Consider the following 26,454-nt stretch of genomic DNA (forward strand, 5'->3'; position numbering starts at 1 on the left):
CATTACATTACTGACAATATGAAGAAAAGAACGTGAAAATAACTACAGAAGTATTCTTTTAACATTACATTACTGACAATATGAAGAAAGGAACGTGGAAATAAATACAGAAGTATTATTTTAACATTACATTACTGACAATATGAAGAAAAGAACGTGAAAATAAATACAGAAATATACTATTAACATAACATTACTGACAATATGAAGAAAAGAACGTGAAAATAAATACAGAAGTATTCTTTTAACATAACATTACTGACAATATGAAGAAAAGAACGTGAAAATAAATACAGAAGTATTCTTTTAACATAACATTACTGACAATATGAAGAAAAGAACGTGGAAATACAGAAATATTCTTTTAACATAACATTACTGACAATATGAAGAAAAGAACGTGAAATAAATACAAAAATATTCTTTTGACATTACATTACTGACAATATGAAGAAAAGAACGTGGAAATAAATACAGAAATATTCTTTTAACGTTAAATTACTGATAATATGAAGAAAAGAACGTGGAATAAATACACAAGTATTCTTTTAACAGTACGTTACTGATAATATGAAGAAACGAACGTTTGATAAAAGCGTATACGTTTTTGATATACGTGGTATTGCACCTTGAATACGAAAAAAAGACAGATCAGCAAAAATCCAGATGTGCTCTTTTCACGTTGCATTCTTATTGGAAGGAAGGAAACATTATATTCTTTTTACGATTACTTCATTTATTAATATTAACGGAACTTGCTGTAAACAAACTGTTAGGTTTAAAACATTTTCATCTTTCTCTTACGTGAACTTTCTACATCTCGACTCAGTATGGCCCACTCAAATCAGTTTGTTAAAAACCACAAACTTATAACATACCATTCCTTTAAAAATAAGGCGTAGAGACGGTAGGAAGTGTGGCTTTTGGTTGCTATGGTCTTCAGAAATCATTATACTGCACGTGAGTTCTCACGTTTTGCTGCTTCTTTACTAGATGGACAGTTACGTTAGGACGTTGTCCATAAGTAAAACACGTTTACTTGTAACTCGTCATCATAAATGGTCGCATGTTGGCCAAAAGATTTGTTAAAAGAGGTGAAAGTCTGGAAGTGTAGTAAGCATCATTCTGACCAACCAGAGTACACACAGAATTTCAGATAAGTGGCTCCCCCTTTTATCATCTAGATACACCTTGCGACAAAAGATCGCTCGAAGGCAACAGCATCCGCCCTATTAGCTTAGGGCCACGAAATATAAACGCCCCCGCAAGGCTCGTCGTTGTGTCGTGTTTGGAACTCTTTAGAACCAGGGTCAGCAGTTCCCAAGGACATTCAGGTGGTTGTCAAGTCTTATAGCCAAACAAAGCTTCATTCAGAGACGATTTAAAAGACTCCCAGGTTAACACGTGAAATCTATCATAACTTGATGTGTTATGCATAACAAAGGATTCGTTTCTGTCTCTAGTCTCTGTTCCCTCTTTCTAAACCACGCCCTTCAAGTAAAAGGCTTAGCTACACGTACCAAGCAACATTTTAAATGGACAATTAAAACATAAAACCATCGTGTTTGTCTTTTTTATCTCATTAGTGTGGAAAATTCGCAAACACGTATTTCTAGTATTTTATTATAGAAACACGTTTAAAGCTACCCAGTTGTATGTTTTATTTTTACCCCTGCGATCTGGCATGGCTTAGGATGTTGTGAGCTCGAATCCCCATCACACCGAACAAGGTAACCCTTTCAGCTGTGGGAGCGTTATAAATAACCATCAATCCCACTATTGTGTCTACTGACTCACTATCACAGATAACATATAAATTATTTCTTCTGTCGTAAAACTCGTGATCGAACTGATCATCCAACTTACAGAATCTGAAAGTATATAGCGACATAAAAAAAAAATGGAATGAAGCAGTTTATACTGTTTTCAAATCTTCCTACGAAGAATTTCTCTACTCACTTAGTTGAAGCAGGCGTCAGGTCATCATCTATCAGAAGATGTGAGAGTGAAGATGTACAACTCTCTCCAGCATCAGGTATAGTAACTCATCTGAACCTGACGATGACCGTAAAAGGTCGAAATGTTGTTCGCTCCTCTGCATAACAAAAAATTTCTCAACCCAAACCAGCCGTTTTTACATATATATTTTTAGCAACTCATCTGTTACTGCCCGTGTCGTGGTGATGCCCAGTAGGTGCCGCCACTTCCTTCAACCCCAAGTATCGTCATGTGTCATCCAGTATCCCTCTAAACTTGTATGGACGTTCAGGATAAGGCACTTAGGTTGTGCCAAAACTTCATCAGCCACACAAGTACTGATTCGTACAAATATTTTAGATCACATATGAAAACTGTGTTAAAAAATCTAAGCTTCACACGTGCTTTAGTTTCATATTTTGATAAGTTTAACAAGTCTTCATTTGAAATGAAACATTAAAAGGCTTACTGTGTACCATATAGGCTTAACTCAGATCACCTTAACGAACATAAATTAGGCTTAACTCTGGATGTTGACAGTCATCAAATTTTGTCTCTTCATTGAAGTTGCTTTCTTTGTTGTTGTTTTTTCATCTTAATTTGCCTGGTTGGAGGTTAGAGAGCTCGTCTCACAATATGAGGGGTGTTGGTTCGAGTGTCCGTCACCGAACATTCTAGCCCTTTCAATCGTGGAAGAGATTAATATGACGGTCAATCTCACTATACGTTGATAAATGAATAGCCCAGGAGTTGGCGGTGGGTAGTGTTGACTAGCTGCCTTCCCTCTAGTCTCTCACTGCTAAGTTAGGGACGACTGGCGCAGATAACCTTCGTGTAGCTTTGTGCGAAATTCAAACCAAATTTTTTTATTCCTTTAAAATGTAACATTGATGGGTTTATATTAGTATTAAGCTTACGTAGATTTAGGCCTAGTTTTCACACGCTTGTATTTATTGCTTCTCTTGGCTCACTTCCTGAAAATTGTTTGTTCCAAGCTTTAACCGTTTGATACAATGAGTTCAAACACTGTGTCGTGCATTTTCCTGTTAAAATATATTATGTTACGTAATAAACCCAAGCTGTTATGCTCCAACACATATGAGACAAGCTATGTTACGAAGCCTAACTTTAGTCCTAGGGTAAAAAGTGTTTTAATCTTTTATTTCAGTCTTAAAATGAGGACTAATAATTAAGGATCTTCCAAAGTCATTAATAAAAATAAAGTTACACATATAGGACCAAATAATCTTTATTATCTACTTATACGAGCTCATGTACTTGGTTTCAATTTTGTAACAAGCGGAATTGCACCTTCATGACTTTGGTTAACCATTGTAACGTCACATCCTAACAATCAAACTACACAGTCTGACTCGTAAACTTTTAAACATAGTGTGTGTGTGTTACTTTACAGTTAGGCCTGGCATGGCCAAGCGTGTTAAGGCGTGCGACTCGTAATTCGAAAAACAAATATCAATGGTCGATGCCAGAACGTGTCGTGGTGATGAGCTGCCTTCCCTCTAGTCTTACATTAAATTAGGGATGGCTAGCAGATAGCCTCGTGTAGCTTTGTATGAAATTAAAACAAACAAACAACACTTTACAGTCTAATTCTGGCCATATTGCAAAGATTATATTTAACAACTAGGTGCTTAGCAAACACTCACAAATACTATATATATATATATATATATTTACAGTGTGTGTACATGTGTGTGGGTTCTTAGTATATAATTGTTAAATAGTATGGTATGTTGATACTGACAACACTTAATGCATCTCTTAACGACACGTTCTGGCATCGACCATGGATATTTGTTTTTTGAATTTCGCACAAAGCTACTCGAGGGCTATCTGCGCTAGCTGTCCCTAATTTAGCAGTGTAAAATTAGAGGGAAGGCAACTAGTCATCACCACCCACCGCCAACTCTTGGGCTACTCTTTTACCAACGAATAGTGGGATTGACCGTCACATTATAACGCCCCCACGGCTGAACGGGCGAGCATGTTTGGTGCGACCGGGATTCGAACCCGCGACCCTCGGATTACGAGTCGAACGCCTTAACACACTTGGCCATGCCGGGCCTGACCACGGATGTAACATTGTTTTAAAAAAATAAATTTAACAAACTAAATTATCAATAAACGAATCCAAGTTGGTAAATGTTTTCAAAGATAATATTATCCCTAAACCATATAATCTCATATTAACTAACAAACATTACTTTGTTTCCTTTTTTTAATCGCTAGGTATCATTGTTGAAAACTATCTTTTTCCTCCAAAAATTCATATTCACAAAAGATTTATTCCAATTTCTTCAATTTCTGCATCGGAGACCTTTTCACCGACATGTTTTAAATGTCCTCAAAATGAAACTAACGCAAACCTGTTTTGAACCCGTTCAACTACCTGACACCCACAACTACAAACATTTTACGTCGGGCAGAGGCGAAGAGTCAGAAGAAAAAAAATATTGTTTTAAAAAACTAAATATTCCAAGGTAGAAGTTTCCCTCTGTTATAAAACAAAGATTTCGCTATTTGATTACTGAGTTTAGCTAACGACTCGGTATTTAGTATTCATAATCCAGCAAAACGTAGTTCCTCCCGTTCTCTGTGGCCCTCACCCACAGCTAAAGTGTCTCTGTGTAGCGAATCCCCAGACAAGGTTATAACGCACCCTCTGCAAGGACATAGACTACTTAACATTCTGACGCCTGGAACTCCATCCTCTCTTGTACGTGACTAAAGAATTAAACTAAACTCCAACTAAGCACTTATCTAACCACTAGAAAAGTGTCCAGTCTACATCACTAATCTTTCATCGAGACAGTAAATTTAAACATGACTAAACACATCCAAAGCGTTATATATTTACCATATTAATCGGTTCAGCGTCAACATAATTTATTCTTCTGTACATAACAATGTTGTTTGTCTAATGTAATTAAAAATAATAGTACAACATCAGATCCACGCCAGTAGACTGCTAAGATAAAAACACACTGATAGAAAAAGAAACTGCTAACAACACAACAACCTACTGAAACAACAATAAACTTTTAACACAACAATAGACGGCTAACACAGAAAGATACTGGTAACGAAAACCAGAAAGGGACAACAGGGACAACAGGGACAAAATTAATTTACAGAAAGGGACAACAGGGACAAATTAGTTTACAGAAACAGACAACAGGGACAAAATAAATTTACACAAAGGGACAACAGGGATAAAATTAGTTTACAGAAAGGGACAACAGGGACAAAATTAGTTTACACAAAGGGACAACAGGGACAAAATTAGTTTACAGAAAGGAACAACAGGGACAAAATTAGTTTACACAAAGGGGCAACAGGGATAAAATTAGTTTATAGAAAAGGACAACAGGAACAAAATTAGTATACAGAAAGGGACAACAGGGACAAAATTAGTTTCATTTTTGTATATTCATCAGAGAATATTTCAAAACGGAAGACGAACATTAGTATTTATCGACGACATCCACACAAAATTATTTATATTTGAACTGTAAGTGTAATAGTTTCCTTCGTATAAATAACCTGACTGGTGATCCAATAAAACATGTACATTCTCCAAGTTATAGATTAATGTGTTCATAGCTTCTAGACCAGAAGAATAATTACTTATTGGTTTATTGTAACTTATTAACCCTTACTACTTTATCAACAATAAAGACCTTCACAAGTTTACAACTTGTTGATGTGATACACTTATCATTTAACTATCCAGTGTCAAGACGAAGGTCTGTCAACAATAAAAGACAACACTTCACAAGTTTACAACTTGTTGATGTGATACACTCATCATTTAACTATCCAGTGTCAAGACGAAAGTCTATCAACAATAAAAGACAACACTTCGCAAGTTTCATGTGATATATTTCATTAATTTTTATGGTTACTTTTTTTGCCGTATGAACACTTCTTGTTCCTTACTGTGTATTATGACTTTTTATAGAAGTTTCTATTTTCTAGATGCCTACCGTGTTATGTTTGGTTTTTGCCAAAAATCTAGTCTCCCTATACTGCAGCGTTAAGTCTTCCCATTTACAATGCTAACATTAATATTTCGATTTTCACCTGTCCACACAGAAGATAGCCCGACGTGTTTATGCTATAAGGTAATAGACACACATATACACAGAAAAAGTAACTTAACTTGGTACTTCGTGTGGTCATCCAGAGCCATGTGCTTGTTTTATAATACAACTAGATAAGAGTTGTAGTGAAAGGTTTTATATATTTTGTTTAACGTATTTTTCATTCTTACTACATACAACATTAGAGTATTGTTGTTTATTATTTCGTATTTTCAGAGACGACAGAGCTGGGACTACTTACTCGATACGTATGTAATATTTATTTATTGTTATTTTCATTGAAAGGTAACGGCGTATAATATAGTAACTAATCACTACTGTTAATTCTAAGCACAGATCCATGTGATTCAGTCTTAGTGATGGGATAATAATTACTGTGTATCTTCCAACCTAGCTGAGTTTAGTACTAAGGTTTTGTCACCCACCTGAATAAACAATGCATAGCAGTCATTGCAACTAGGAGTGTAAGAATCACAGACTAAATTATCTATACTTGTGATGAAAAGATTGGTGCTGTGTTTTGCTTGAAGTACATAGCCTGATATTACTGTTGTCATCACTTACTAGTTCTATTTGGCAAAAAGATATAAACAAATCAGAATGTCGGAGAACAAGATACGACGCAGCATTAATAAACCTTGATGAGATGTAAGAGTTATTGATTATACCACCATTAGAGTTATTGATTATACCACCATAAGAGTTATTGATTATACCACCATAAGTGTTATTGATTATTATACCACCATTAGAGTTATTGATTATACCACCATAAGAGTTATTGATCATACCACCATAAGAGTTATTGATTATACCACCATTAGAGTTATTGATTATACCACCATAAGAGTTATTGATTATACCACCATAAGAGTTATTGATTATACCACCATTAGAGTTATTGATTATACCATCATTAGAGTTATTGATTATACCACCTATAGAGTTATTGATTATACCACCATAAGAGTTAAAAGGTTTGACTTCAAACTACATTCATAACATTATATTTTTTGGGCATATGGAAGGCCACCAGTGTCATATGGAAGACCACTAGTGTCATATGAAAAACCACCAGTGTCATATGGAGAACCACCAGTGTCATATGGAAGACCACCAGTGTCATATGGAAGACCACTAGTGTCATATGGAAGACCACTAGTGTCATATGGAAAACCACTAGTGTCATATGGAAGACCACCAGTGTCATATGGAAGACCACCAGTGTCATATGGAGTTGTAGAGGACCTGATGGATTACTGTACTTAATTAGAATTGGAAAAATTTGGGATGAGATGAAGTGGATGACATATGTTGGTCATGTAATAAAAAATTACACATGAACATAAGAGTGTAGTACAAATAGTTCCAATTTCAGAGACCAAAAACAACATAAATAAATTGTAGTCCATTGAATATTCTGTGATAGTAGGTGCTTCATTAACAGATGTTACAATAAAAGGGGTATCTAAGTACATGCAAAGAGAAAAAAAAGTCCTAAAAAAGCTTTTGGATCAGTTCGAAGAAATTCTATATCCTACTTCAACTTCACTCTTTAAACTCACATTGTAGGACAAACTATTGTGCTTCAAGACGACCACTGCTGTTTTGAGTAAAACAAAATATCGTGAACAATATTTGGTGGTTTACTTAAGCCTATTGTTACTACTCCAATCGACATTAGCAACTATGGGTTGTTTATTTATGTGCTGTACTGATTATAATATACAGTTTGTTAAATTAACACTGGAAAGCGTTTAACCAAGGATTGTGGTTTGTGAACTAGAGTAAAAATTAGAAATAGGAGATAAAAAAAAAGAAAGACATAATGTGAGTAGTAGGCAAGCAACAGAAACTAGTCGTGGTGTCCCCACCTGGTGTATGATTCTTATTTTAAATAAAGGCTGAAATATTAAGTGTTGAAATAATGTTGTTTTATATCTATATAATACAGTGGATGTGTTTAAAATAAAATATTTTTGTTGTGCCTCGATTCTCATTACAAGGTCGCTTGGAAAATTTCGACCTAAATATTTTTTTGCGTTGTGTGGCCGTAAAATATAAATTACATTAACATCGCCTCGTTAACATAAAAATGTATATAACTATTGACCTTAATGTCGTTCTGGGTTTTAAGTTTTCACTTTTGACGGCTATTAGTTCTGTTTGACTACCACAAAGAGTTTCAGATGTGCCCTCGTGGAGTCGTTAGCTCCCAGTACACGCACAAAGCAGCGGTAACTCGATATATGAACATGTACAAGGCAACGAGGCTTAGGTTGAGATAGTAAAATGAGCATTACTCTTTAGGTATACATAATTAAAGTGTTACAAGTTTTAACACCTACTCGTAAACGACATAATGACTATAAACTAGATCTATATAAGTGTATGATCAACACAGTCCAATCAGTTGCAACGGAAGTGTCCTCGTGCATAGGTCAAGTGCATAATGGAATGTTCACGTGTAGTTTGATTGCATTTAAAAAAACGTCTCATTTAAAGCACTTGGTACGTGTTTGTGTGTTTTATAGCAAAATTACATTGGGCTATCTGCTGAGTCCACTGACAGGAATCGAACCCCTGATTCTGGCGTTGTAATTTCTTTATATTGCTCGAATATGAACGAACTGGCAGGATATTTCTTAGGCATCAAGTAGTTACTACTTCAGACATATCAATGATAAGTTTATTTCAGAAAAATCTTACTAAAACTTATTACAAACATTTCAACATTGCACAATCAAACATAGAGCTAAAGAATGGGTTATCTCTGATGCCCCTATCACCGGTTACGTTATCTGATTTTTATGGTTAAAAGTTTTAATAACCTTCACTACTGTGAGGGGGCTGGCATGGCCAGGTGTTTAGGGCGCTCAACTCTTAATATGAGGGTCTCGGGTTCGAATCTCCGTCACACCAAACATGCTCGCCCTTTCAGCCATGGGGGCGTTTAATGTACGGTCAATCCCACTATTCGTTGGTGAAAGAGTAACCAAAAGTTGGCGGCGGGTGGTGATGACTAGCTGCCTTCCCTCTAGTCTTACAGTGTTAAATTAGGAACGGCTAGCGCAGATAACCCTCGTGTAGCTTTGTGCGAAATTTAAAAAAAAACACACCTGTGAGGTTATGTGTTATTATTGGACCTGCTATTTAAGGTTAATGAGGTTATGCTGCTGAGCAAAAGTACGGTGTTCTCTAAGTTCTTTGAAGTAAGACGCCATACAATTACTTGTTTCTTATCCCAGCGAATAAGCAGTAAGTATGAAGGCTTGTAACGTTAAAATCCTGGTTTCGATACCCGTGGTGGGCGCAGGTAATGCTTTATGTAGGTTGATGCTTAACAACAAATCCGTGAAAAAGAGACATCAATAATAGAACTCGGTTGAAGCAAGTCCAGTAACACTTGTAACAAAAGGGCCAACATTAAGTTTATAGACTTAATTCGCTACAATCCGTGGTGGACAGAGAGAAGATAGAAAACAGTGAAGCTTGCGCTAAAAGAAACACACACAATTTAAATGGCTCCTCTCAATTATCAAGTTAAATGTTATTTATTGCACTAGTTCCCCTGGTGGTGACTTTAGGATGTCATTGTGGTGCGTAACAGCCTAGGAAACAGGTTGGTCGTGTTACATGCTTATCACCTGTGCACAACAATAAAAAGCTTGACCTGTTTTGTTTCTCATAATAAGATCCAACGCCATTTTGTACAGGTAAAGATAGATTTAAACCAAGCATAAAACATGACTGTATGTAACTTAGGATGGTGAAACACTGTGAAGATTATCCTTTCTGTTCACGGGCTGGGTGTGACCTAGTGTTTAACTTACCGAACTGTGAATTTAAAGACCCATTGTTTCTTTGTAAACATGCCGATTTGATTTCAATAAATTCCAACTTTTTGTCATACCATAATTATTCCTTACATCAGACTGATTTTTAATAAACCATTAAACTTTACGAAACTCAATAAATCTTCCATATTAAAGAATAATTATTTATTGGCACAGCTGTGGACTTGCAGCGCTGAAAACCGGTTTCGATGCTCGTGATGGGCATTGTGTAATTTTGTATTTAACTACAAACAAACAGTTATTTTATAAACTCGAACACAAGGTATAGATATATTGAAAATTAAAGCATATTTATAATAAATTCATGGTTATAATTCGATATATTTTTTTACAGTGCTATACATTCCTGATATGTGAAATCCAATTGTTCCGATATATAAGTTACATTTGTTTAATGTATAAACTCTGAATTGCATGTTACATTTAAAATATCGTATTATATTATTCTGAAAGAAATAGTAATTTGAACTTTATACAATGTTACGCTGTTAAAATTATATTAACTAACCCACGAAAACTACGAAATCTCAACTGAAAAGAAATAATAGTGTTTACCGGTCAACAGACGAATAACTCGTTTGAAGAATAATAACATATAACAAACTAGAAAAATAAAATATTATTTTCAATATAACTAATACTGACCACTAGGGAGCGCATTACCAATTCAGAAATAGACTACAGTTGCACTAAATTCTTAAAAGGTGAGAGTGTGATTTGTTGTTAAGTTCGAAGCTACACAATGGGCTATCTGTATTCTGCCCACAAAGGGTTTACTGTATTCTGCCCACAGTAGGCATGAAAAACAAATTTTAACTTCATAAGTCTACAAACTTGCTGTTGTGCTACTAGGCGTAGTGGCCCAATTAACTTCGTATATGACGTTATTTTGTGTCTACTGTTAAGTGCAACCGTTAAAATTTTATCTTTGACGGTATGAGCCAACATAAGAGAACGTTGAAAGGCCAGTGTCGTATACCTTTCTAACGTGTTTCACAACCAGCATAACGGAACGTTGGAAGGCCTGTATCATACATCAGTCTAACATGTTTCAAGGCCAACCTAACGGTACGCTTTAAGACCCTGTAATGTATATCAATCTAAGGTATTGAAATTTTTGTATAAACATTTTTTTTTTTCAAATACGTTGTTGTTGTCGTTTTGAATTAAGCACAAAGCTACACAATGGGCTATATTTGGGATCTGTCCACCATTGGTATCGAAACCTAGATTTTAGCGTTGTAAGTACGCAGACGTACCGCTGAGCCACTGGAGGGCTTTCAAATACGTATATTTATAAAATGTGAAAAAACTTGACCGAAATATCTTTGTTTACCACGAGGTGGTGCCACATTCGTGCTTTGATCTTGCTTTTGTAAGATGTGTCTAGATATTAATTTAATACAAAGTGGAGAAGAAGAAAGACTTAATTGTTATTATATAACGTTTGTTGGTGCAACAAGTTCAATACACCGGCAGGGAGTTTGTTTGTTTGTTTTTGAATTTCGCACAAAGCTACTCAAGGGCTATCTGTGCTATCCGTCCCTAATTTAGTAGTGTAAGACTAGAGGGAAGGCAGCTGGTCATCACCACCCACCGCCAACTCTTGGGCTACTCCTTTACCAACGAATAGTGGGATTGAGCGTCACATTATAACGCCCCACGGCTGAAAGGGCAAACATGTTTGGTTTTTTGAATTTCGAACAAAGCTACTCGAGGGCTATCTGCGCTAGCCTTCCCTAATTTAGCAGTGTAAGACTAGAGGGAAGGCAGCTAGTCATCACCACCCACCTCCAACTCTTGGGTTACTCTTTTACCAACGAATAGTGGGAATGACCGTCACTGTATAACGCCCCCACGGCTGAAAGGGCGAGCATGTTTGGCGCGACGGGGATTCGAACCCACGATCCTCAGATTACGAGTCGCACGCCTTAACACGCTTGGCCATGCCGGGCCCCGGCAGGGAGAGACGATACTTGTAATATTTTAGGTCATGAAGACACACTTACGATTTTCCCACTTTATACCTGACCGTTAAATCTAACCAGTAACTAACATGAGAATTTGTGTCAAACACCAAACGTAGTTACAAACTAATAATGACCAAGTGTGACATTTTTCTTTCGATGTTGGCCCGGCATGGCCAATCGTGTTAAGGCGTGCGACTCGTAATCTGAGGATCGTGGGTTCGAATCCCCGTCGCGCCAAACATGCTCGTCTTTTCAGCCGTGGGGGCGTTGTTATATGATGGCGAATCCCACTATTCGTTGGTAAAAGAGTAGCCCAAGAGTTGGCAGTAGGTGGTGATGACTAGCTGCCTTCCCTCTAGTCTTACACTGTTATACTAGGGAAGGCTAGCCCAGATAGCCCTCGAGTAGCTTTGCGCGAAATTCAAAAACAAACAACCAAATATTTCGATGTTTCCAGAATTATTTACTTGCATTGCTAACTGAAGAAATTAAAAGGATATTTTTATTTGCCATTCAATAAAAATCCTGCGATTAAAAACAATTAAAAATTGAATGAAGTCTGTTGAAGGGGGCTGATATCTTCCCGACACGCCCCTGGAAACGTAAATGTGTATCTCATACAACGCCACAAATTACGTTGCTCAAAGAGCTTGATGCATAAGTACATGTGTGTTGACACACATGTTCGTGTGATGTAGTTGTTGTTGAGAGAACATGTGTAAAGAAACAGCTTCCAGACCGTATATATCATTCAAAGATAATATTCCATTTACTCTAATCAGAAATTGCGAAATACGTGTATTACGTTCTAGTTCGCACTGTTGGCATGACTCCCACAGAAATACCAAAAGGTATGACACAAACCAAGTTAACAAATAAGAGAATATCGTGTTATCTACAAACAAGTATCTGGGGGGATGTCCCGATGAGTTGTTTGTAGACTGCGTGTAAGTCTCGAGCTCCGTCTTCAAGTTATAACTTGTCACATCCAAATGTTGAGCTGCTCTTCATAAAATTATTTTGACACGTATCTTTCTGAAACAAAATAAAATAAACAATTTTTAATAAAACGTGCATCTTCCACGTTTCACGTGGTTATCTTGCAGATTTCCGTTTCTCTGTCTCTACTTTGTCATGACTTCTCGTATTTATGAAAAGGTTTTATATAAGAGAACTGTTTACGTAACAGCCTCCTCCCAGTGGGTAGTACTTCAGACTGACATTTGATTGACTGTAAAATTTCAGCCAAAAGGAAAGGAAAATAAATTTCTTATTTGTTATTTCAAGCAAATATTCTTTTTAAATACCTCAAACATCCAAGGAAGCTGGGTTTCTGGGTTTGCTCTCACACAACAAGCGTAGAAAGCTATTTCTTTCAACGTATGCAAGTTCAGCTAAAACCGAAATAAGGATGATACATTTTTCAAGGCTCACTTAACAGCGAATCATTTAGTGAAATTTGTAACTTGCACTTAAAGATAATGGACATGAATCTTTGCTATGTTACGTAGCCCAACAGTGCAGATGACGTATTGAGGGTGAAAAGAAAACAACCAATGAATATTAGAATCCTTCTACACCTCATTTCTTCGTCGTTTGAAAAACGTCCAATTGGGTACGGATGAGGAAACTGTCGAATATGTGAGGGTTTCTTTATAAGAGTGGACATCAGGAGTCCAAGTTGAAGACGTCAGAGATTCCTTGTAAGGATGGCCACCTAGACCTCACTCTAAACATACTAGAGATTCTTTGTAATCATGGATATATATAACTCCATACACGACACTGTGGAGCTTCTCAAACTGTTTCTTTAACGTTTAAAATCTGTAAATGTCTTCAACAAAATGCCAGACAAGATCAATATTTGCCTTTTACACGTGTATAATACACGTTTATAATCTGGATATGTTTAATTAAAATACATTTTAACTTTGGGTTTATCTCTAGTTTGAAAAAGCTATTAAATGTTTGACAGCTCCCTATTTTCTCACTGAAACCACAAATGGGTTTGTGAACATAACATCAGGAATCATTGCCCTGAAAGCTGGAATACAGAGCGATGAAATCAGATTTACATATACAGGCCCCTCCCTAAAGCTTATCAGTTCCGTTTACATGTACAGACCTCTCCCTGAAGTTTATCAGTCCGGTTTACATATACAGGCCTCTCCCTGAAGTTTATCAGTCCGGTTTACATATATAGGCCTCTCCCTGAAGTTTATCAGTCCGGTTTACATATACAGGCCTCTCCCTAAAGTTTATCAGTCCGGTTTACATATACAGGCCTCTCCCTGAAGTTTATCAGTCCGGTTTACACATACAGGCCTCTCCCTGAAGTTTATCAGTCCGGTTTACACATACAGGCCTCTCCCTGAAGTTTGTCGGCCCGGTTTGCACATACAGGCCTCTCCCTGAAGTTTATCAGTCCGGTTTGCACATACAGGCCTCTCCCTGAAGTTTATCAGACCGGTTTACATATACAGACCTCTCCCTGAAGTTTATCAGTCCGGTTTACATATACAGGCATCTCCCTGAAGTTTATCAGTCCGGTTTACATATACAGACCTCTCCCTGAAGTTTATCAGTCCGGTTTACATATACAGGCCTCTCCCTGAAGTTTATCAGTCCGGTTTACATATACAGACCTCTCCCAAGTTTATCAGTTCGGTTTACATATACAGGCCTCTCCCTGAAGTTTATCAGTCCGGTTTACATATACAGGCATCTCCCTGAAGTTTATCAGTCCGGTTTACATATACAGACCTCTCCCTGAAGTTTATCAGTCCGGTTTACACATACAGGCCTCTCCCTGAAGTTTGTCGGCCCGGTTTGCACATACAGGCTTCTCCCTGAAGTTTGTCGGCCCGGTTTGCACATACAGGCCTCTCCCTGAAGTTTATCAGTCCGGTTTACATATACAGGCCTCTCCCTAAAGTGTATCAATCCAGTTTACACATACAGGTTTCACCCTAAAGTGTATCAAACCAGTTTACACATACAGGCCTCATCCTAAAGTGTATCAATCTAGTTTACACATACAGGCCTCACCCTAAAGTGTATCAATCCGGTTTACACAACGTTTGGTTAAAACAACGCGAACTTAATTCGGATTACTAAACATCTAATATAACCAAAAATACAAGAAAACTAAACAAGCCAGATAAAGTTAGCTACATAAAAAATTCCCAAATTACGAATGTAGAAGACTTCCTTATAATCAAGTTCCCAGGCTGTGTGCTCTACCAAGCAGTTCTGTTGCATCAACCTTTGAAACGAAATTACAGGAAGCCCTTCAGTACCAGTAATCTTTAGGTAACTAAGAACCTATAGTCTGCCAAATAACTTGACGTCATAATGTGACGTCATATTTAAATTATTTTGTTTTAGAGATATCGTAGACAGAGCAGGTAGTGTTGCTATAGAAGATTATAGACTGAATGTGCCTGGAGTGTAAAACGGTACAGTTCATGAACGTGAATCTATGTTCCAAATTCATTTTATTCCAAATTCATTTTATTATAAATTGGTTTTCAATTTTAGGCTTCTTTCTTTGCCTTATTATTACGATAGACAGTTTTTACCATCCCACCACCAGGTGAATCATATTAACAGTACTCTTTACAAAGACAATTTTACCATCCCACCACCAGGTGGGTCATACTGACAGTACTTTACAAAGCCAGTTTTACCATCCCACCACCAGGTGAATCTAACTGACAGTACTTTACAAACACAGTTTTACTATCCCACCACCAGGTGGGTCATACTGACGGTACTTTACTATAATTTTCAAATAAAATGAATTTAATAGAGATATAATGGTACGTGAACATTTGGATATTTTTTCACCAATAATCATAACACTTGAGTAACCCACCCAAACATGCATCATTGTATGATAATCGTCAATTTATAGAACATCAACAATATAATTTGTTTAAATTAGTTTTTGGTAATATAGTTTGAACACACCTGTTTAAAAGGTACACAGTTACAGGTTAATTCGCAAAACGATACGCAGTCATGACGCACGACCTGACTTTGTTTGTTTGTTTTCGAATTTCACGCAAAGCTACTCGAGGGCTATCTGTGCCAGCCATCCCTAATTTAGCAGTGTAAGACAAGAGGGAAGGCAGCTAGTCATCACCACCCACCGACAACTCTTGGGCTACTTTTTCACCAACGAATAGTGGGATTGACCGTCACATTAAATTTACTTTTTATTGCTCATCATACTATGTGCAAGTACTATATATAAACTATTAAGGAATTATTAAAGTCACGAATGTAACAGAGAGTCAATGGTTCTTAGATGATTTTATTCTGTTTAGATACAGAAATAGAAGTGAATAATTTACATGTTCCATCAACCGTTTTATCCGGGAAGTTTTAGTTATCACTACTAACAAATCTACTTCTGTGTAATTACTACCTGAAAAACTACAGAATGTGTCATAGCATGATGCTAAGGGGAATTACAAATAATGCCTGTTATTTGGAAACGTTCCTATACCTTGAAAACTTGACGAAAAGAAACGTCCGATCGACATTCAAAGAAACTCGTAATAAACAAGTCCTGTGTGCTGTTTCATTTCATGTACACTAATAGTTTGTCATGGTTTCACTTTTTAAAACTATTTGCGTCTCGACGGAGCAAACTCACGGAGAGAAAAATAAAGAAAAATAAATATTTCGACTGGGTTGAAACAGTGCGTTTCTGTCGGGTTGAAACACATGTAGTGCTGTGAAACAGTGCGTTTCCGTCGGGTTTAAACACGTTTAGTGCGGTGAAACAGTGTGTTTTTGTTCGGTCTAAACACTTGTAAAACTTTGTGTTTGTATGTGTAATGGTATTATTTCAAAATAACATAACTAAACTGAAACGTTTGTGTGTATGTATATATACACTGATATCAGAATTTTTATGCAACATGGCTACAACTGGAAGATTGATGTACGAGATCTGATCAACAACTTCTTATAGGTACCAGTACAGAGGACATGAGCTTCACTGAGGTGTCTACAAAGTATAAATAGTGATCTATCCCACAAAGCCATTTCTCCAGACCTTATATTTGTGTTATGAAAAACTTGTTCAAAGACAGACGTTTATCTTGTTCCTGTCGTAATATAACTGGACAGAAAAGAAGAACAACATGTTTGTATCAAGTTTTGTGTGGAAAAACCACACGAAAAAAAAACACGTTTGTATCGTGTTCTGTCTAAAGAATGGTAAAGGAGGAACAGAAATCCTCAAAATGTTAAGAACTGCCTTTGGTGATGACTGATTAAGTAAGGATGTTGTTTATCAGTGGATAAAACACTTCCAAGATGGCCGGGAATCAGTAAAAGATGACCCACGTTCTTGGCGACCGTCGACATCGTCCAGTAATAAGACGGTCGCTCAGATGAAAGAAAAAAAATCAAAGTGATCATGTCACTGGTTCCTTCATCATGACAACATGCTGATGTGTCTGTTTAAAAACTGTTGGCAGAAAAATAAAACATTCCTGTAATATCTCTCCTGTAATACCACTCCTGTACTCCTGTAATACCATTCCTGTAATACCAATCCTGTAACACCACTCCTGTAATACCAGTCCTGTAATACCTCTCCTGTAATACCTCTTCTGTAATACCACTCCTGTAATACCTCTCCTGTAATACCATTCCTGTAACACCACTTCTGTAATACCACTCCTGTAACACCAGTCCTGTAATGCCACTTCTGTAATACCTCTCCTGTAATACCACTACTGTAATACCTCTCCTGTAATGCCACTCCTGTAACACTACTTCTGTAATACCACTCCTGTAATACCACTCCTGTAACACCAGTCCTGCAATACAGAACTGTAATGCCATCACATAATACCTCTCCAGCATTGCTTGGGACTCATGTTGGACCACTTGTGTGTGCCACTCCCAGTAATACCACTCATAATGACACCAGGATCATGTAATATCATCTCCTGTACGTGCCATCTTCTGTGATACCATCCTGTGATAGAATCTCATGTGATGCCATCCTGTAACACCACTCCTGTGATGCCATCCTGTATTGATACCTCTTCTGTAATGCCACTCCTGACACCAGTCCTATAATGCCAAAGCTTCTGCTAATACCACTGCCACTCATAAACACCACATGTAATACCTCTTCTGTAATACCACTCCTGTAATACCTCTCCTGTAATACCACTCCTGTAACACCACTCCTGTAATACCACTCCTGTAATACCTCTTCTGTAATACCACTCCTGAAACACCAGTCCTGTAATACTACTTCTGTAATACCACTCCTGTAACACCACTCCTATAATACCTCTCCTGTAATACCACTCTTGTAACACCACTCCTGTAATACCTCTCCTGTAATACCAATCCTGTAATACCACGCACCACGATTCTCACGATCAGTCATTGTATGTTTTTTTTATGCAACCAAAAATCAAAAGTAAGTTGAAAGGAAAAATATTTGATGGCATTTCAACAATCAGTAACAATGTGAAAACAACTTAGTCACATGACAGTTAGAGTCTTCCAGCATTGCTTGGGAGGAATGTTGGAACAAGTGTGTATCAGCCGAAGGAGACTACATTGAATGGGATAACATATAATACTGATGTATTATGAGCTGGGGGATATTATTGAATGATATAACATATAATACAGATGTTTGTACGTTATTCTTTGCAATAAAAGTGAAGTGTTAGAACTTTTAGATCAGACTTCTTGGAAAACCTGTGTACACTAATAACATTATTTTTATATAATACTGGTATATTTCGACCAGTTGTTAAAATATACGGCAACAAAACATGTTGACCAATAGTTAAGATATACCACATTAATATATGTTGACCAGTAGTTAAAATATACCACATCTGTCTACTGAGGAGAAGAGGAAGGGTTTTACTATTATTTAGTTGGTTGGTTTGTAGTGTTATTGTACAAAAACTAGGCTGTCTGCGCCAAACATCCAGTAAAAAATTAAAATTAAAGTAAAATTATTAAAATTCATAAAAGAAATCTAGGTAAAACGAAATAAAGTTTAGTTTTTGAATTTGAAACAAAAATTACGTTAAATCCAATTTTTACATCTAGTTTACAGCAGTAAGAGAAAAATCCCAGTAATACAAGTTGCAAAGGACTTTCTTTAGCATAACTGTAATTATCATAACTCACCAGGATAACTAACAGATAAGTAGAAAAACCACCATCAGTCACCTGAAGTTGGCTTTTCCAGTCCTGGTTCTGAGTTATTTGACGTTATGACCGTTTTATTATTTCAAATGTACTTTGATTCTTAAAAGGGAATCACATTAAAAAAGGTCTAATTTATAAATTAAAAACTTAAATAGCATGAGAAACATTAATAGCCTTTAAAAACTAAAAACATTTGTAAGATAGACAGTGTCACCATCACCAATAACACTGTCTAATGTTATGGATAAACCTTGAGACAAAATAATTTAAAATGGTGTCGTCGTTGAGAGTCGTAACGACAGCAAGACAATAAAATGTGGCTTATTGTGGCCTGAGTATCACACTGACCACACATTGCTGCATCAGTCCCAGATAAAAAAAAACAATGAGTTAAAAAACTGTGACCAATGTGTAGTCCAGTTAGAACAACTTCCTCCTTCCAATCCTTTCGGTAACAAGACGGCCAAAGTCCAATATAGGGTTTTATTTGGAAAAGCTTGTTTTCACGTTGCTCACTCAAAGTCGAGTTCCAGCTGGTACGGAGCCGAGCCTTGAATACAGGACCATAGTCCAGGTTTAGAACAGGCACAGTGGTGATAGTGCCAGAGCAGATAGATTTAGCTGCGGTGTCGGCGAGCCCGTTCCCGTCAAAACCAACGTGGCCTGGTATCCAGAAAAACTGGATAGAAGTAGGTGTTAAAGAGAAATGGTAAAGAGAAATGGCCTAGTCGGTTTTGAATATCGGTGAGAACAGGATGAGAACAAACGTGAAGCGATTCCAGGACCAATAGAAAACTAAGCAAGTCAGTTTAAATAGTGCAGTTTGAGTACTGCTTAGCTGCTATGTGATCCAGGGAAGAGAAATGGCATACAGTTCAGCAGTCAACACAGAAGCTGTAGAGGGGATTTTGTGTGCAACCACTGAACCACAACAAACCATGGCAGAGCCCACACAGTCACCTGATTTTGAATCATCCGTATAAATAAGAATGGTTCAAAAGATGTTCAGCAAATAACAGACAATATTTCCAATAGGGAGTGTCTGATTTTCTCAGATGACTTAAATAAAGGTCACATTTGGTGATTGTAATAAGCGTAGGTGGGATGGTCTGACCAGTGAATATAGCAATGATATTTAAGGACAGAACAAATTCATCCAACTGTGCCTGGACACTAAGGCCAAAAGGAGCAATGGCAGACGGTCTGGTCTGAAAAAGTATGGCCCATCGAGGAAGGAAAACACAACCCCAGGTGGGATGCTTTGGTAAGGAAAGAAGTTTCGAAGCATACGGTAAAGACAACTGCAAACAGCAGAGGTGCAAAGAAGGTTCATGAGATTATGTATAAGCTCTGAACTGGGGAAGTGTGGAAAACTCCAGTACAGAGCTGAAGTCCTTAATGATAACTGGAGTCCAGTGTCTTTAGAGCCGATGGTCTGGCAGGCCATAGACCAGTGATCCATAGTCAAGTTTTGATCGAATAAGAGCACGATATATCTTTAGCATAGAATACTGATCCACTCCACAAAGTGGTGGAAGAGAGGACACGGAGGATGTTCACTGCTCTTGTATACTTGACCCGTAGCTGCTTGATGTGTGGTATAAAGGTCAACTTACGGTCAAAGATAAGCCCCGAGAACTTAGTTTCAGGTACCACAGGCAGCACAACTTCACTGATACGGAGTTCAGGATCAGGGTTAATACCCCTTTGGCGGCAGAAGTGCATGAAACGGTTTTAGAGAGAGTTTGCTGTGATTCACTTCAGTAAACAATTGAGGGCAGTCTGTAGCTTCCGTTCAATATATCTCATGTTCGACGACTGACATGAGATGTGAAAGTCGTCGAAATAGACCTCGTTTGCAACAGTAAGAGAGAGTTGTTCAGTGATAGCATTAATCTTTATACTGAAAAGTGTGACACTCAAAACACAGCCATGAGAGACTACAAGTTCCTGAAGAAAAGAACGGGAAAGTATTGAACAAACACGAACTTAGAATCTCCTGTCCTTTAAAACATTTTAATTTGAAATGGGCAAATTACCACGTAACCCATATAAATGGAAGTCCCGCAAAATGCCATACTTCCATGTCGCATTATGTAGTGTCAAAGAATATTGATACAAGATGTTGTCGTTTGAGAAAGTCTTCTTTGATTAACGTTTTAACTCGAATCAGGTGGTCCGTGGTGGAGCACTGTCGTTAGAGCCTACACTGGGTGGTCGAGAGGTGGTTGTTTGATTCGAGGAACTAAACAAGACGAGCATTAACCATCCTCTCTAAGGTCTTACAGAGACAGCTCGTCAAAGCAATTGGACGGTAGTTTGAAGGAATCTTGGAATCCTTCCCAGGCTTATAGAAAGGTAGAACAATAGCCTGGACACTAGGCATCAGGAAAACATTCTAGTGCCACATCCGGTTAAAACAATCAGAAGAATAACAAGAGAAGCAGGAGATAGATGGCGCAGCATGTCATACTGTACATCATCAGGTCCATCCGATGTACTTACTGCCAGACCGACGAAGGGCCAATTTGAGTTCAACCAGTGTAAAGGGACGATTATAATCATAGAGATGATCAGCTCAAAAGGAAAGAGGTGATTGATCTGCCCGAGTCTTGATGGCTAAGAAAGTGGAGGAAGAAGCAAAAGTTCTAGATACCCGGGAAAAGCTTTTACCTCGAGTATCGAAGATTCTCTGGGTAATCAGCTACTTTCTGGCCATCAGAGAGCAAGATCGAGATGGGGACAGAATTATATTGCCCACCGACGTTTCGAATCTTGTCCCATATGACTTTGGAACTAGTGGTAGAAGATATGCCAATTGTGAAGTTAATCCAAGATTTCTTCTGGTTTTGACGTCTTACCCACCGAGCATGTGCACGGGCCCGCTGGAAAGCGAAGCAGTTTGAGAGTGTGGGATACCTATGGAAAGTATCCCAGGCCCGTTTTTGAGTCTTCCGTGCCATGTGGCAGGCAGGATTTCACCACGGACGAGAATATAGTGGAAAACGTGTCAAGGTTTTAGTAATACATTAAGCAGCTGCTTGTATAATACAGTCAGTTACTGCTGCCACACAGTCGTCTGTTGATGGGAGGATCGAGTTCTGTGAGAACAGTGAAAGTGGGCTAGACTGCCTGATCCAGCTTCCACCAGGGCAGGTGGGTCGCGCGGCATCGACCACGACCAATCTCTCTCAAAAGTATAGGAAAATTATCACTGCCTCATGAATTATTGTTAATCCTACATGAAAAATGGGAAAATAATGAAGTGGAACAAATTGAGAAATCAACAGCAGTAAAGGACTGACTAGGTGCATGAAAATAAGTAGAAGAACCAGTATTGAGAAAATAAAGGTTGTTATCAGAGAACATACTGCTCTATAGAGCGACCCCTCTTATCAATATCAGCACTTTCCCAGAGAGGATTAAGACCATGAAAATCTCCTAGGATTAAAAAGGAAGACAGTAACTGCTCAATGAGAGCATCCAGTTCTGATTGATCATAGGTCTCTCCAGGAGACAGGTAGAGAGAACAAACAGTGATGGCACAATCCAAAGAAACACCGATAGCTACGGCCTTCAAGGGTGTGTCAAGTGTCAAAGACAGGGTGAGCACATGCTACTAGACTAGCAGCGCCACCCATCCGTGCTCTCGTCAATCACACAATATGTGATTTATGTACAAAGAAAACTGCCGAAAGGTGACTGTATCGACAGGTTTCAGAAATGTTTCCTGTAAGGAAAGACATACAGGATGGTAGGAAGCAATCAGTGTTTTGATGTCATTCAGATTAGAGTGTAAACCTCGACAGTTCCATTATATCAAAGTGCCTATTTTTATTTATGTGTAGGCGAATTGGGTAAAGAGTTCTTCTCTTTACGACCGTGTCTATTTTCTTTATTCGAGAAAGGTCTGTTGACATCCATGGATCCTGCCTTGGGTCGATTCGGCAAGTCTTTGTTGTGGAAAGAGGATCTCAGTGACTGAGGACGTGAACAAATAATCATTTTGCATCTTGGGACGGTAGACGAAAATATACCCGAGGAAATACCTGTACCCAGAACCAAAGGATGTGGATCTTGGGGTTTGTCGGAATGTATGTAAGGGACAGAGATGGGTGTTAAAGTCGATTCATCAACTTTCTTAATCATGAGGTCAAACGTCTTTTAATATGGTTTTAGAACGATTCTTTCGGATACATGGAGAGATCTGTCTGCATCGAAGTGCAGCAGATGGAGTGATGATCGGACACATGGAGATCTGTCTGCAATGAAGTGCAGCAGTAAACGTCTGAGATGGAGTGATGTCGGACAATGGAGAGATCTGTCTGCAATGAAGTGTAGCAGTAAACGTCTGAGATGGAGTGATGATCGGACACATGGAGAGATTTGTCTGCAACGAAGTGCAGCAGTAAACGACTTAGATGGAGTGATGATCGGACACATGGAGAGATCTGTCTGCAACGAAGTACAGCAGCAAACGTTTGAGATAGAGTGATGATCGGACGCATGGAGAGATCTGTCTGCAACGAAGTGCAGCAGTAAACGTCTGAGATGGAGTGATGATCGGACACATGGAGAGATCTGTCTGCACTCCTACTGTAGCAGTGGAACTAAGTGCAGCAGCAAACGACTGAGATGAACTTTCGAGCCTCGGGGTAAGAAATGTTGTGAACCATTTTCAAACGCTGTACCTTTTTTTCTTTCATTTACCTAGGTAACTAAAGTAAAATGGGTGAGATCCACCACAGTTAACACAATGAGGGTCTATTTCACACTCATAAGCATCATTGTCCTTGCCACCGTAACGAGCACAGGCCAAGGAGTCGCGACATGATGTATTTGAGTGACCAAACTGCTGACATTGGAAACATCTGAGATTACTTTGCAATTTAAAAAAACTACCTTAATGGTAGCAGGTGGACGTGGTGATGTAAATGTTAAAATGAGGATACTGGTCAGCATCATAATTCCATCTTTGCGTGTGGAGATACACCTCACTGTAGAAATACCATGTGTGGGAATCTCTGACTCAGGATGTTCTTCAAGCCCCACTCAACAATAACTCCTCGTAATTAATTCAAAGTAGCATGAGGTGTAACCTCAATAGGTATATTCCTAATCGCCTTTGAATGCAATAGGAGTTCGCTGTGTTTGGATGTGGATGTTTCCACCAATATGTCACCAGATCGAAGCTTTTAGACTGATTTTGGAGAGCTAGCAAGTCTTCTCAGTTCCTTCTGAATAAAAAAGTGAGACATTTGCTCTAAAGATTTCTTTGATAAAGAATGTAGTTTTAAAAAATCAGGTACAACAGGTGTTACAGATGTTGAAGATTGCTGCTCAGAATCATCAAGATGTGGTCGTTTACCAGTGGACTCTTATTATCATTACTTTATTTTTATTTGGTTGATCCATAATAAAGGAAGAATATTTCAGTGCCCGCTGACCCAACCCACCATGGAGCCCTACGAGGGTACGCACTACAATGCCAAACAAGGACATTGCAGCAACATCAGGATTTCGTGAGCACTATACCCAAACACCAGCATGAGATACAATGTCCACAACGTCCGTTAGAACGTCCAACAGTGGTACTTGGTTAACTCTAGTTCAAGTGAATCAGCCGATTATCCCTGGGGAGGTGGCACCCCAAGGCCGCCCGTCTACAGGAATTGAAGAATAAAGTGGTGTGTTAGGGTTGGACCCCTCAACACCAGGATCCTCTTCTCCTCTTCACGGGGTCACCACGCACGGCAAACACGTGGGTGGATCTCAGAAGAGGCAAACTGAAAGAACAGAACCTTATTTGGGAGGTCCCCTCACCAGGAAAGGAATCCACACCGCGGAGGGGGGTTAGAAATTAGAACAATGAAGAAGTATTATAGCAGTAAATTAGCGTAGCGTAGTTATGAAGTGATAAAACGATGTGTAGTAGCACAACTGTGTAAATAGAAGCGAAGTGGGAAAACAGTGTCCCGATGCACCAAGTAAATTATATGTGCACATAAATCCTGTAATGTTTACCCTACTTACAGCACGACTCTACAGATCCTATTATGTTAACCCCACTTACAACACGACTCTACAGATCCTATCATGTTAACCCCATCACACCACGACTCTACAGATCCTATTATGTTAGCCCTACTTGCACTAAGAGTGGGCCCGGCATGGCCAAGCGTGTTAAGGCGTTCGACTCGTAATCCGAGGATCGTGGGTTCGAATCCCGTTTTCAGCCGTAAGGGCGTGATAATGTGACGGTCAATCCCACTATTCGTTGGTGAAAGAGTAGCCCAAAATTTGGCGATGGGTGGTGATGACTAGCTTCCTTCCCTCTGGTCTTACACTGCTAAATTAGGGACGGCCAGCGGAGATAGCCCTAGAGTAGCTTTGCATGAAATTCAAAAAAAAAACAAAACAAACAAGCACTAAGAGTGTGCTTCATTAGGTCATCTGAAGATGACCTATAAATACGGTTCCTTTTATCACAGGTATTGTCACATTACAGTAACGAGTATTCTGCTATTAGAGATAACTTGAGTCATGTTCGTAGAACCACACGGGTTAAGGCGCTTAAACTGTAACCTATTTACGAGATGATGAATTGGAGTTCTAAAGAGCTTCACGCACGTGATTCCTGTCGTACGTTTCTGTGCACGTTGTTCCTATAAATAAGATTACCTTTCCAGCTGCAGAGATTTCAATCATTCGGTTTAAACGTTTCAAACAGCTGTAACAAACACCGTTTCATCGTATTGAATTATTATACAGAAAACCGACGTCAAAACCTAATCAAAGTATACACAAACACAAGGGGACATACACACCACATATACATGTGATTTTTCTCAGATAAATAGTATCCTTACCTTTAAAGTGTTCATCTTGAAGTTACGTAAAGATAAAGTTTGTCACAAACCGACTATCACCCACTACGCTCGCGTGACTGTTAACGTTCTATCCTGAAGCACGTGTTGCGACGTGTTTGATAGTTTAAGGAGGAGTCCGTTTATTTATTAAATGGCATCGGTCATTTTGCAACGCCAAAGTCGTGCCACACCGTCAGAGTGGGCGGATGTGATCGGGTGTTGGTTAGAGGAGGAAGTATAGGATATCGAAACCTGTGTCAGATATACTCAGTATCGTGATGCAATATTAGATTATTTTGGTTAAATAAATATTATCTCTAGGCGGTTCTCACGACTGCTTGTGTATAACTGGGAGTGAAGGCGCCTTGGATCAACCTGGGTTGGGCACAGGACCGAAGGTCGTCTTTACCGAGCACCTTATGGACTGTGGGAAGGCCCTTAATCTAGC

The 26,454-nt window shown here is 38.4% G+C and overlaps 1 protein-coding gene across 1 annotated transcript in view; it reads right to left on the reverse strand.

Moving 5' to 3' along the window:
* The window catches only part of LOC143256187 (protein spaetzle 3-like), a 79,752-nt gene extending 53,510 nt beyond the window's left edge, over positions 1-26,242 (reverse strand). The window contains exon 1 of the mRNA XM_076513057.1: positions 26,007-26,242. Coding sequence (XP_076369172.1) covers positions 26,007-26,021 — 15 coding nt within the window. The 5' untranslated portion in view covers positions 26,022-26,242. The remainder of the gene's footprint in view (positions 1-26,006) is intronic.
* Between the last annotated feature and the right edge of the window lie 212 nt (positions 26,243-26,454).

The sequence above is a fragment of the Tachypleus tridentatus genome, chromosome 7, assembly GCF_004210375.1.
Source record: "Tachypleus tridentatus isolate NWPU-2018 chromosome 7, ASM421037v1, whole genome shotgun sequence".
Taxonomy (NCBI): domain Eukaryota; kingdom Metazoa; phylum Arthropoda; class Merostomata; order Xiphosura; family Limulidae; genus Tachypleus; species Tachypleus tridentatus.